Source organism: Oryza glaberrima, chromosome 9 (assembly GCF_000147395.1).
Source record: "Oryza glaberrima chromosome 9, OglaRS2, whole genome shotgun sequence".
NCBI lineage: Eukaryota > Viridiplantae > Streptophyta > Magnoliopsida > Poales > Poaceae > Oryza > Oryza glaberrima.
The window spans coordinates 14236307-14249225 of NC_068334.1; the positions used below are offsets into that span (position 1 = coordinate 14236307).

The following is a 12919-nucleotide window of genomic DNA, read 5'->3' on the forward strand; positions in this document are numbered from 1 at the left end:
TTGAAGGAATACAACACACCTGGAGAATAAAAGATATATATGGCTTTATATGAAGGGTGTGTAATGTCAGTCATCATGACATGAAAAGAGTGCTGCTCGTTATACAGAAGCAATACGCATCATAACAACTTCCACATGCGGATAATACCACACCAAACGAATGAACAACACTCAACAGCTTATTTAGTTCGATGCCGAACAACAAACGCATCATAACAGAGGCATCCACAATGACATGTCTCAAAGAGCATAAGCTGTTACAAATATATAAATAACAAGCTTCACAAAATGCACCAATGTTCAGTTAGAAATGCAAACCTCCTTTTAGCTAAAGGGAAAGACACCTTTCTTTGAATTTTAAGGAGAAAAGAGAGCTTGTTACCCTAGAAAATCACGATCTTAAAACAGAAAGATAACAGAGAATCACAGGAAAGCGAGATCAGCGCAACGGCATGTACAATGGTTGTTAATAGCGGACTCTTGGCGTTATTAATTAGGAATATTCGTTGACATGAAAGAGCGAAAGATGAGAGATAAAACATCGGTGCTATGGGTAACAACAGCTCAACAACGACTCTTAGCCTATATAATATGGAAACATGGTTGCATGAGGGTGAAAAAATGGAAAGAATAGTAATAAGAAGAATATTTTTGAGTAAGATCATTTTCGTCTCAACTAATATAAAAACATGGTCTCTAAATAATCTTGTATTTTATAAAAGACTAGAAAAATTGTCTATGCGTTGCAACGGGAAGAAAATACGAGAAAATTTAGAAAAAATCGATAAACATTTACATTATTTAATTAATTAAAATACATTGTTTTGGGAATACTTGGGTATTTCTAAGTAGGAAGGTCTAGAATTAAATTAATTTACAAGTAAAGTAAAGTATGTGTGAGAAATAAAATTACATGGTTGGGTTTAATTTTATTAAATTATCCATGATTAATTACACTCTCTAAAATTTTCTCGGAATTTTTGTAGGTCAATTGCTAATTTTAATAATACAAACACCATTTCAATATTTATTTAAATAAAAATCAAACCCTCCTTTCTATCTAGACCATTTTGATCCCATTTCCTTCCTCAGTCTGCAGCCGAGCTGGCCCGCTTTCCTCCCTTCTCCTCTCCTCCCCTCCGCCTCAGCCCGCAATCGCACATCCGGCCCATCAAGCAATCAAAAGTCTAATCGGACTCCCCTTGCTCCTGTCATTGTCACGTAGGGCCATCGCTACAATGTCACAGAGTCCCTCAGCTGCCTAACGCCTCTCCTTTGTAAAATTTGGCTGCAACCTTGGAGATAATCCAAAATTGATTGAGGGTTTCTATCCTTATCTTCCTCTCTTCTCGTTTTTCCAATAATCGGACCAAATCTGCTTCGTATCGAGCCAAGAGGACCCTAGAGTTTAGTATGCTTTGCTTGAAGAAAAAAAATCGCATAGCAGATGATGACAATGACGGACAAAAAATCATCCCGGATGCGGTTATTATTCCCTAGAAGTAAAATGAATTACTTTTAGTAGTATGGCAAGGGGGCTCAAGCCCCCTAGCCCTCTGACCAGTGGAGCTCCCTTCTTTTTTCCCTATCTTGTGATGCATTTTGCAGTTCTCTATGTTTTTATATGAAATTGCTTTAAGCTATAATGCCTGTCTAGTATGAGAAATAATGATACAATCCTAGTATGTTTAGCCCCGAACTATCTTTTCCTAAGTTCACTATCCCTAACACACTGCAATAGTGGAAAAATTATCTTTTCCTAAATTCACTATCCCTAACTCATTGCAATAGTGAAAAACGTGGTCATAGGACAGTAACATCACATACACCCTCGTCATATCCTCAAAACATAGCAAACACTCTCTACTACCATCTACTCAAAACACAGCAAACACTCTCTACTACCATCTATTGGTGTATCCTGTATATATGCAAAAACGTCAACAGAGGTTGTATGTCCCATACAATAGGCAGAAAGACCCTCCTCTCTATGGCCGTTGGAGTAAATAGATTATTAGGCCATGCCTGACAGATAAGGTAAAGTAATATCGTCGAAGCTGAAGGAGCAACCCCAAAGTGTTGGTCCAATCATTACGAATAACACATAAAAAGAACATTTGTAATTTATATCACTCAATTTATTTAAAGTGTTAGTAGTATGTTCTCGGCTACTCAAATTTTAGACCGTATACCCACTGTTGGGTTGGGACACAGGGATTCCGGCCTAATCTTCGCATCATCGGATCCTCTTCCTCTTCTCGCGGACAAGATAATCCTCCTCGTTCTCTCCTCCCCCTCTCCTCCATGCCGGATCAACTATGGGGACAACAGAGTCCCTTCTTTTTTGCTATCTTGCTATGTATTTTGCATTATTCACCTATGTTTTCATATGAAATTGTTTTAAACTATAATGTTTGGTCTAGGCCCCATTTGGTTAATTTGTTGAGCGAATTATCTACTTGATTATAGAGATATTTTTTTCTAAACAAAATTAACCTAACATATATCTATAAACAAGAGATTAAAATAATACGATCGAACAAAGTTTTTAAAGCATTGAGCAAATGATTCATTTTAATAATCTGATAAATAATGTAAAAAGGAACAGAGCTAGTATGCGAAAGGAAAAAGTACGAATTACCCCCCTGAAGTATTGGGTGAGTACAAATTATCCCCCTAAACCTGAAAACCAGTTATTTTTCACCTTCAACTATCGATACCGGATGAACCCCCCCCCCCCCCCGAGCAGCTTTGTAAGCGGTTTTGGTCTATGTGGCAGTCCAGTCAGTAAGTTTTTTATTAAATAAAGGATAGGGCCCACCTGTCAGATATAATCTTCTCTCTATCTCTTTCCCTCTCACCCCCCTCTCTCACTCCCGTTAGATACCGGCGGCTGCGGCTCGAGCGCCGGCAGCAGCGAGCGCCGATGCCGGCGGCTGCGGCTCGCGCGCCGGCAGCAGCGGGCGCCTCCTCCGCCGCTTCGGCGGGAGTCGTCGGAAATCATATGTGGGAGCTTCGACTCGGTGGTGGCGCTGTTCAACGGCGGCGAGTTCCACGCGCGCCATGACGTCGTGGAGGAGCTCTGGTACACCGCCGACGAGCCCACCCGGACGCTGCCGGCTGCTCCACGCATCCTCCAGTGCGCCGTCGGCTTCCACCACCTCTTCAACCAAGTATATTTTCATCGTCTCATTTCCACATTTAACTATGCATATTAATTATTACTCCACCAGTAAAAATTGTGATTAGACACATGATCATGCACAAACATAGAACCACCGTGGCGCCATGATGGAGCTCGGGGAAAGCCTCTACAAGCTCCGCAAGCTGCGTCTCGACAACACTACGAGCCCCTTCTCCCGCTTCGAGAAGGAGGTCGCCGCCGCACTCAACTTCATCTACCGCACACAGAAGGAACTCGCGGCATGCACCGACGATCTCTACCTCACCATGGATGGCTCCGTGACCTCCCACCAGCTGCTTGGCAACTTCGCCGCTGACTAGAAGCGGGAGAAGGAGCGGGGCGAAGCAGCGGTGGCAGAGCGGGGCGGGCGGAGCGGCGGCGGCCGAAGCATGCCGGCAATAGTGGGGTGGGCGTAGAGGGAAGAGGTGAGGAGGCTAGGGAGCAGGCTGAGGAGGGAGGGAGAGGTGAGGAGGCCAGGGAGCGGGCTGAGCGGGCGCCTCCTCCGCCGCCGTCGTCGTCATTTGAGCCACTCCCGCCGGAGTACGACGAGCCCAGCCATACTTGTTGCTGCGACGACCACCTCTGGCTCGACGACGACCGCCGTGCCCCACTACCCTTCCCCGACGCCTGCTCGTTGGGATCTGGCTAGAGACGGCGGTCGCGAGGGAGTCCGGCCTCCTCATCTCTCGGCCTTCCTATGCCCCTCGTGCATGAGCTCGTTCATGGAGAGGAGTGCCGCGTGGCACGGCGGCGGGGGAGAGGAGAGAAGCGCCCGCCTCCTCCCTCTCGGCGCGCTTGCCGCATCCCCTCCGCGGGCGCCCTCTTCGCCACCGCCCGCCATCGTCCCGAGCTCCATCGCCCCCTTCGTCGCCTCGTGCTCTGCCCGCCGTCAATCATCGAGGTGAGGGAGGAAGAAGAGAGTGGATTTTGGAGAGAGACAGAGAGGTGAGGGGTAAAAAAGAGGGTGAGAGACTGACATGTGGGGCCCACTAATTTAAAAAGAAAATAATTGCTGACTGGACTGCCACGTAGACCAAAACCGCTTGCAAAGCTGCTTAGGGGGGTTTTTCGTCCAATATCGATAGTTGAGGGTGAAAAATGACTGGTTTTCAGGTTTAAGGGGGTAATTCGTACTCACCTAATACTTCAGGGGGGTAATCGTACTTTTTCCTATGCGAAATAATGAGCTTATGTTGGCATTAGTCCTCCCTAGTATGTTTAGCCCCTCCCCTAGGCCTCCCGTTTCCGAGTTGAGACCTTTTACAGTGTTTGCATTCCTAAAATGGCATAGATCTAACGGCTCACGATGAAAGGTACCTTATGAAAGGTATCAGAGGTAGAAAGGTACTAAGGATTAAAAGGTAATTGATAACAGGGCGATTATGTTTAACAACGTGTGGATGTACCGAAAGGTACGGTGTAAGTGGATTTGAAGGTACCACAAGGTACCGCGTAAGTAGTTTTTAAAGGTAACGTAAAATATGATTTATGTGGTGGGGACAAAAATTACATTCTCTTCTATTCGGTTTCCAATCTTCGGTCGTTCTGTTTGCGTCGGTTTCCAAACTTTGGTCCGATTTACGTGGAACATATCATATTCTCATGATCTTGATAATTATTTCCAGTTAGTCATTAATTTACATAGCAATTTGGTGATCCATCTTTTGATGAATGTAATCAAAGATTGAAAGGACAACAAATTGAGAAGATTTACGCACCTAACAAGAACAAAACAAGTTCAATGAGGAAGATTTGCGAAAAAAACTAAACCAATCGTCTGACAGATCGAGACCGTGCGGTCGCTTCTAGCTCCGGCGAACATAGGCAGTCCTGGACCACTTCCTCCGGGTCCTCTTCCTCCGCCGCCCCTCCCTCCAACCACCGCCTCTGGCCACAAGTCCACCGCCGGCCCTCAATTCTCCACCTTTCAACTTATCGAAGAACATGTAAACCTTACGTATGAACAGAACGTATCTAAGAACGATGCAACGCAACAGGCTACAAGCTAATTCCTTCGATACCTTCTCATACCTTTTCATATGTATAAAAGACACATTTGTCATTCTAATATCATCATATTTACATTAATGCCACCTATTACAATATTTTCTTTCCATACCTTGCCCCTCACAGATCAACGGCTCACGTCGCCCCACCTCCTTGTACCTCGCAAACATCGTAAAATCCCTCTTCCGAGTTAGAATACTTGATGAGGGTGTATCAAAGTACCAGTGTATTAAAATGTCAATTCCTTTAGTAGTAAAAATGCAAGTTTACATTCTAAATGTCAAACAGTTCAACACGGTAAAATATATAAATATACCATGGTGAACTTGGGTAGTTAAAAAGTCACCCCAAACATAGAGGGACAAATCATAAATATCGTGGAAAACATATAAACAAAACTAGCATAGGCAAAATTTTCATGAATCATAAGGGAGATAAAAATGTACTATATTAACATAGTATAAGGGAGAAAAATCATCATAATTTTCTTTTATGTTTATACTCCCTCCATACTTATAAAGTAAGTCGTTTAGCACAGCGACACGGTTTTCAAAACACAACTTTGACTTTTTGTTTCTATAAAAATATTTATTGAAAAGTGATATATTTATACTTTTATGAAAGTATTTTTCAAGACAAATCTATACATATAATTTTTATATTTTCAAACTCAACAGCTTAAGAGTTATTCATGATTTATATTCTTAAGGTTTGACTTAAACGTTGTCCTAAACGACTTTCTTTATGAGCACGGAGGGATTACTGTATAAGAGTAAAAAAGGAACATTTGGTAAACCCAAACAAATTTTGCTGAAGCAAAAGTCCAAAAAAAAAAAAGTGCCCCCGAAGGCCAAAACCATGGACACCAAGGAGGAAGACAAACATGACATCCGCCCCCAGCCAATCACGCAAGCACAACACAAGCACAGTCGCATGGGGGCACAGCCGCACAGACCACAGCCATCAACCGCGTCGAACGGATGGATGGTCATGGATATCTATGGCGGAAAAAAAAGAAGTGGCGCTCTCGCCCGCCCGCACGCACGCATCCACCCACCCACGACCAGCGCCTCGCCCCGCCCCCGCCCCCGCCCACCTCTCCGAGGCGAAGACGACGCGGCCGCGACCGCATCGGATTGGATCGGATATGGAGAGGAGGGAGGACGCGCTCCTCCTCCTCCTCCTCCTCACTATCCCCATCTCCTCCTCTCCCCAACCTCTCCCCTCCCCGTGGCCTGACTGACCCCCTCCTGAATTCCTGATCCCCTCACACCACCACGCGGCCCTCGGTCTTCCCTCCTCCTCGCCCTCGCCTCCCCCGTCTGGATCTAGCCTAGCCCCCCCTCCCCTCTCGCCCTCGTCCTCCTCACGAGATGGACTACGGCGACGGGGAGGTGCGGCTGGTGAGGAGGAAGGGGAAGAAGAGGCTCGCTCCGCCTCCGCCTCCGCCTCCGGCGGCGGAGAGGGGCGAGAGGGACAGGTTGGACGAGCTCCGGCGGGACTACCGCGATGTGCTCAAGGTGAAGAGTTTGCCCCCTCTGGTTTCCCTTGCCCTTTGCGGCGCGGTTTCGCCGATGAATCTCCTTGTTCACCTCCTTGTCTGAACTACTAATTCGCTGCGGTTGCAATTTTGTATTACATATGATATCTCCTAGTACTCTGCTCCGCTTGATTGCAGGAGTCCAGGGGTTGATTGCATAGCTGATGTCAGTGCGAAACTAGGGTTGATTGCATAGCAGATGTTAGTGTGAAACTAGGATTGATTGCATAGCTGATGTTAGTGCGAAACTAGGGCTGTCAAGAATTGGTTATGGTTGTAGCATGGGATGATGACATGGTCACATTGCTATTATACAGTTGCACTACATTGGACTTGAATCTGATAGCGGTTCTTGATGCAGGATAATGAGATGAATAGGAGGAAGCTAGAGAGCATAAACAAGCGAAAGCTCGTCCTGCTTTCTGAAGTCAAGTATGACAGCACTTCCGTTTCTTTCTTGTCCCTCCATGTTGCCATCTATCTACTCAATTGATGTTAACGAAGCAAGCTATGTGAATTCTATCATAAATAGTAGTAGTAGTATTGACCCTTTTATCCTCTTCAACTAATCATGGAAACTGTTTTGTTTGTAAGGTTCTTACAAAAGAAGTTAAATTCTTTCAAGAAGAATGATTCGCAGCAAGTACGGCTGAGGAAGAAAGCTCCGCGAGTCCCATCTCATGTGGGAATCAATGATGCTTCAGCTTTTTATGGGGCGAGTACTGAAGTGCCATCTACCAGTAAAAGAACAGATTTAGATTTAAATCAAGATTCTGCAATGGTATGTAACTTTTTTTTGGAGTGTTATGGATATCTGACAAAACGTAATCTATTTCTGACAACTAACATTGTGGTTTTCTGTAACTACAGAATGATGAGCTTTCTGATTTCCCGGGGCACCATAACCATTTGGAACTTAAAAAGGCTGAACAGGCTGGAGTAGATGAAGATATTATGACCGCCGATGTCAACCTATCAGCTTGTAGGGATACCGGAAACTCTCCGGCAAGCGATGATAAGAGGAGTGTTTCATGGCAAGACCGTGTAGCGTTGAAGGTCTAGTCCTTCCATAGATGTGGCTATGAAATAACATCCTTCTCAGATGATTAACTGCACTCTGCTTATTTTTTTCTGAAATATTTTGCAGTGCTTTGTATATCACAAGAGTCTTAGTTAGACATGCCTTAATGCAAGCTCGATCTGATGATGTGATGTTATGAAATATCCACCCAGATTTTGAACTGACGCACATTGACTGCATTTGTCTGGATTGTGTTCTGCTGCATCCTTTGGAAACATGGTGACAAATCAATGTTTTTTGTTTGTTGTTACCATTTACTTCTGAAATGGCAACTGCAGCAGACTGGCATCCTGGCATTTTGACATGTATATCATATTGTAACATGTGAAATGAATTATGAATGTCAAGCAAGTTGTATTGTAAGCAAAAGGAAAACATCAGCGGTAAGTCCTGAAATTAATGACTAATAATTCAATTCACATTCATACAATGCCATCGCGTAATTTAAATGACCGTTGATCATAACGCCATTGCTTCAAAACTCTCATATCTGCTGCAACATTTTATTTCTTTGCATTGAGCTTTTCCTGGTCACGATGATGAGCAAGCATTTTCTAGCTGTGTGTGCACTGCAAATTACAAACCTTAGCTAAATTACAGACCTTAGCTGAATAGCTGCAACTCCAACTGTTTAATGTGTTTCTTCCCACTAAGATGATCCGCCAGCATTCTCTGGCTGGTGCACTTCAAACTGCAAACCTCGCAAAAATACGTAGCCTTCTGTTTATCCATCGTCGCTGAGATTTTTACACTCTTGCTGCTAGAGCCATCCGAAGACATTCCTTGCAGAGTCCCCAGGTCACTCTCTTTCGCATTCCATCCAAGAGATTCTACCTTCTGCTGGTGCCTCGTGCTTCTGCGGTGATGCTCAAGCTGAGATTCAGAGTTACATTTGGCCTGGCAGAGACTGCAAACCCATTCCGAGGGTTGCTTATTAGGGTTCTTTGCAAGCTTGGGAGGATTGTTCTTCTCTTGTTTCGCAGCTTCAGGCAAGGCCTGAACTTTCAGCTGATGCCTCCTGCCCCTAAGGTGGTTCTGCAAGTCTGATTCACAGGTACAGACAGCTTGGCAAGCTCTGCAGATCCATGTCGCCTCCTCCTCCTCCTCCTTCTTCTTCTTCCTCTTCTTCTTCTCGGCGTGATGGCTCACATTGCTCGGTTGCGCCTTGGTTCCATCGTGTGATTCTGAATTCCCTGAATTCTTGTTGCTTTGTTCCAGCAGGGCTTGGGTATTTGCTTGGTGCCTCTTGCCCTTCAGGTGGGTATCGAAATGCCATTCGCCATTGCAGTGTACCTGGCAAACGCTGCAGCTCCATCTGGCAGCGTGTGCTCTCTGCCCTGCAACAGGAGAAGGCTTCGCCGTCGTTTTCACTGTCGCCGTCTTCGCCTTCAACTCCAATCCTGCCACTTTCGACTGGTGCTTCTGCCCTCCATAATGATCCCGTAGGTTGCGTTCGCTGCTTGTTTGCACCTCGCACACGGCGCAGCTCCATGTCTGTTTAATAAGCAGTTTGAGTAAACAATTACGAAAGGAAACTGCGAAATTGAAGTAAATTGGAGTATTACTTACTTAGTCCAATAGATCAAACCGTACTAATGCCACATACATATGGTTGAGTTTGGGAGAACTACATCAACCTTACATATGGTTTAATTCTTTACCTTACAACTGAAAAGAAAATTAGCAAAGTACTGACCGAGCAAACAAGTATCTGCCTTACAAGGAGCTAACTTTCTTAACAGTATGCTGAAGTATGAACAAATTTACAAATGCAGAGAGACGCAAAATGGATGGAATATATATGATCATATCTGAATATCATAATGTGAGAAGAAGAAAAAAAGGTTAGTCAGAAGCATACAGGTACATAGGTTTCTCACCTGACTTGCCGCAGTCTTTCCAGCGGCGTGCCGGGGCGTCTGTGACGGCGACGGCGAGGCATCGCGCAGAGCCATGGCGCGCTCTATCTTGGCGAGCTCGGCGACGATGATCTCCTGACGAAGACGATCATGCTGGAGCTGCGACAGCAGCGCGTCCCTCACCACCGCCAACGGGTCTCCTGCTACTGCTTGCACAAATCCATTGTTGTTGTTCATGTGTCCTTGGTGGTCAAGCACACGCAACATTGGAATTATTCCACACCTAAACTAGAACTAGCAAGGCCTAATCGCTGTCAGGTCAGGTTCCTATCTAAGATGAACAAGTTTCATTTGTTTTTATCTTAACGAAAAGATAAACAGGAAAACTCAAATCATCCCCAAAGGGGAAAAGCCATCAAAAAATTTGAAAAAATTTAGTAGGATAGATCAATATGTGATATATCACTTCACAAACATGCAAATTCAAATTCAACTTATATAAATAGAAACAAAAATAACAAATTTGACTATGAATAGAACGTGCAATTCATGCTCAAATTATTATTTTTGTTTCGAATTGTATAAGTTAAATTTTAACTCGCATATTTGCGAAAAGATATATCATATATTAATCTATCTTAACAAATTTTTTAATAACTTTTTGAATACCATGCATAAAATAAGGGGATGTCTCCTCAAGGGACAAAAATCCACTTCCAGATGAACAGACAACAGTCTTTGAGAAGTCCTATTATCAGATTTGTGCTATTTGACATGTATGATGCATCTAGTTTGCAATCTAACTGTAATGAATGCAGGATGGAGAGTTCTTGACATCAAAACACGATCTGATTATCTGAACCAAAGAGATACGAAACGGATCACCCTTTCGACCACAGATCTTGTCCTAGGAAGGCTAGGTAGAGAGGGCAGAGAGAAAGAGAGCTTCGATGCGTACCGTCGGCGAAGCGGCTGCCACCGGCGGTGGGAAACTCCATCGGCCAATCAGATGAGGACCGGAGCAGAGCAGCGCACCGACCGGGTCCCCGGAGAAAGCGAGCTAGCAAAGCAGAGCGCAAAAAGCAAAGCGTTGGGAGATAGAGTAGTTTTTTTAGTAGAGAAATAAGTTCAGATTTACTCCCTTAACTAGTGTGAAAAGTTTCCGAATGAGAGGGTGAAAAGTGGCCCTCACATTTTTCTAATGAATGACAAATGGGTCTATATATATATCTTCAATTTTAATGCCGCCTAAGCGCCATACCAATACTACCACGTCAGTAAAACCGTCCTCCAAAGCCACTGGGGAAGTCAAATTACACTGATTTTAATAGTTCGAGAATCGAGATATCCGGTATTATGGTTAAACGATAATATTCGATCACTAATTAAGATAGTCAGAGTGAACTTATTCCTTTTATAGAGCACTCGATGCTAACCGGGCCGCGAAACCAACCAACAATGGTGGTGAATAAGCTGTGTTCTTTTCTATAGGTTCTCAACCCATCTCTCTCGTGCACGTTTTTTCAAATGGTTAAACGGTACACGTTTTGCAAAAAAGTTTATATATGAAAGTTGCTTTAAAAAAATCATATTAATTATTTTTTAAAGTTTTTTTTATAGTTAGCACTTAATTAATCACGTGTTAATCTATCGTTCCATTTCTGTGTGAAGGGAAAGGTCTCCCAACCCCTAAAAAAACACAGCCTAAAACGGCTGCTTTGTTCTTAGTTCTCACGCACACCTGCGGACCTACGTTCGCATGATGCAGGGAAACTCAGTGGGAAAGGAAATCAATATAGAGGGGCGAGTACTATTGGTTCAATGACTAAAAATGGAAGTAAAAAAAAAGAGTAACATTAGGGCCCCTTTGATTTGTAGGAAAAATGTAGGAATTTTGGAGGATTTCAATCCTATGGAAAAAAAAAAATCCTATGAAGGCATTTGAAACAAAGGATTGAACCATATCCAATCCTTTAAAATTCCTATGGAATGGGCAATCCTATGCACATTTTGGAGGAAAGTTAGCAAGATGTCTAACCTCTTGGAATATTTCCTCTGAGTCTATCTCTCTCATCTGATTCCTGCGTTTTTCCTGTGGTCTAATCAAACGGCCATTCCTATGTTTTTCGGTGTTTTGCAATCCTCTGTTTTATAATTGTATTCCTGTCAGATTCCTGTGTTTTTTCTATTTCTCTGTTTTTTCATTTCTACGATTCAAAGGGGCCCTAAAGAGGTATAGTGGAACACTCTAAAACTACATTTATTTTTAGGAACAAATGGAGTGATATTTAAAAGATTTAATGGACCCCAACCTAAAAGATATGTTTTGCGAGATGAAATTTTAGACTAAGAAGGGGGGCGTGCATTCTAAAACATCATTCGAAAAACTAAGAGGGGATGAAGTAGTATTAAAGATGTCTACTGGACTTCATTCTAAAAAGATTTTTTAAGGGATAAATTTTTTAGGCTCAAAACAATACTTTTTGGAGTAGTATTCTAGGGATGGAGGGAGGTAAGTACTAAATTAACAATGTGAGGCATTTGTTTTTTTTTTAAAAAAAAATGTGAGGCCATAAGTATAGATACTTAGAAAAAAAACTACCCTTTTAATCATGCAATGCACAACTTCTGATACCCGTATAATAGTTTCACTTTGATTGCAAATATGCCGCATAAGAGCAGGTACAATAGCAGACTATTAGTCAACTATAAATATATTTTAATGAGATAATAAATGAGAGAGAAGAGCAGCGGGCTATAGATCTGTAGCCAGTTGCAGCACGGACTCCAAGACGCAATGTGTGTATGACAGGTGGAACAATATATCAATAATATAGTAAGCAACTATCGTATGAATTGGCTATTAGATCGGTTATAGATGAATTGGAGCTAGTAGTGGGCTATACTATTAAACTTGCTCTAATAACCTGAGATGAACTATGCAGGCTTGCTATTGAGAGTTTGTCCATGAGAACCATAGAGATAAGGTGAAGTCTTGTCTACTTTAATATATATAGGGCTCTACTTTAATGAAGTAATCATGGGTAAAGTCTTGTCCAAAAAAAAAGTAAAATTAATGCACCTTATATTTTTTTGCATGGAGTGAGAATTTTGTATTGTTTGTATGGAATGATACTCCATAGAACTATTAGTGGAGAGCAGCATAAAGATACACGAGTTAAGGATACTCATTCATCGAGTTACACCCCTGTTTGCATATCATTTAGTTTTTACATGCCTCAAGGCAA

The 12919-nt window shown here is 43.0% G+C and overlaps 3 protein-coding genes across 7 annotated transcripts; 2 read left to right on the top strand and 1 right to left on the bottom strand.

Annotated features, from left to right (window-relative positions):
- Positions 1-2984: 2984 nt before the first annotated feature.
- On the top strand, positions 2985-3504 carry LOC127783775 (uncharacterized; the record flags this gene model as incomplete). The annotated part of the gene is made up of 2 exons (XM_052310941.1): positions 2985-3173; positions 3274-3504. Coding segments are annotated over 2 exons (420 nt in total), but the record flags the coding sequence as incomplete, so codon positions are not given.
- A 2760-nt stretch (positions 3505-6264) lies between these two features.
- On the top strand, positions 6265-7980 carry LOC127784680 (uncharacterized). Its single transcript, XM_052312025.1, has 4 exons — positions 6265-6711; positions 7093-7163; positions 7326-7512; positions 7602-7980. The coding sequence occupies exons 1-4, from the start codon at positions 6565-6567 to the stop codon at positions 7791-7793; spliced, it is 597 nt and encodes a 198-aa protein (XP_052167985.1). The 5' UTR covers positions 6265-6564; the 3' UTR covers positions 7794-7980.
- Positions 7981-8098: 118 nt separating this feature from the next.
- LOC127784678 (uncharacterized) lies at positions 8099-10739 on the bottom strand. 5 transcript variants are annotated; one of them, XM_052312020.1, is made up of 3 exons: positions 10630-10728; positions 9693-9965; positions 8099-9306 (listed from the first exon to the last, which is right to left on the bottom strand). In XM_052312020.1, exons 2-3 carry the CDS (start codon positions 9936-9938, stop codon positions 8416-8418), a joined length of 1137 nt encoding a protein of 378 aa, XP_052167980.1. In that variant the 5' UTR covers positions 9939-9965; positions 10630-10728; the 3' UTR covers positions 8099-8415. The 5 variants fall into 5 exon arrangements, with proteins under 5 accessions (XP_052167980.1, XP_052167981.1, XP_052167982.1 ...); XM_052312021.1 differs by having other exon boundaries at positions 9693-9954; positions 10630-10720; XM_052312022.1 differs by having other exon boundaries at positions 9693-9959; positions 10630-10700.
- Between the last annotated feature and the right edge of the window lie 2180 nt (positions 10740-12919).

Coding starts and splice junctions, on each gene's coding strand:
- LOC127784680 (XM_052312025.1), top strand. CDS start 6,565: ATGGACTACGGCGACGGGGAGGTGCGGCTGGTGAGGAGGAAGGGGAAG. Junction 6,712..7,092: donor ACTACCGCGATGTGCTCAAG/GTGAAGAGTTTG, acceptor TTCTTGATGCAG/GATAATGAGATGAATAGGAG. Junction 7,513..7,601: donor TAAATCAAGATTCTGCAATG/GTATGTAACTTT, acceptor CTGTAACTACAG/AATGATGAGCTTTCTGATTT.
- LOC127784678 (XM_052312020.1), bottom strand. CDS start 9,938: ATGTTGCGTGTGCTTGACCACCAAGGACACATGAACAACAACAATGGA. Junction 9,307..9,692: donor GAAAGACTGCGGCAAGTCAG/GTGAGAAACCTA, acceptor CTTATTAAACAG/ACATGGAGCTGCGCCGTGTG.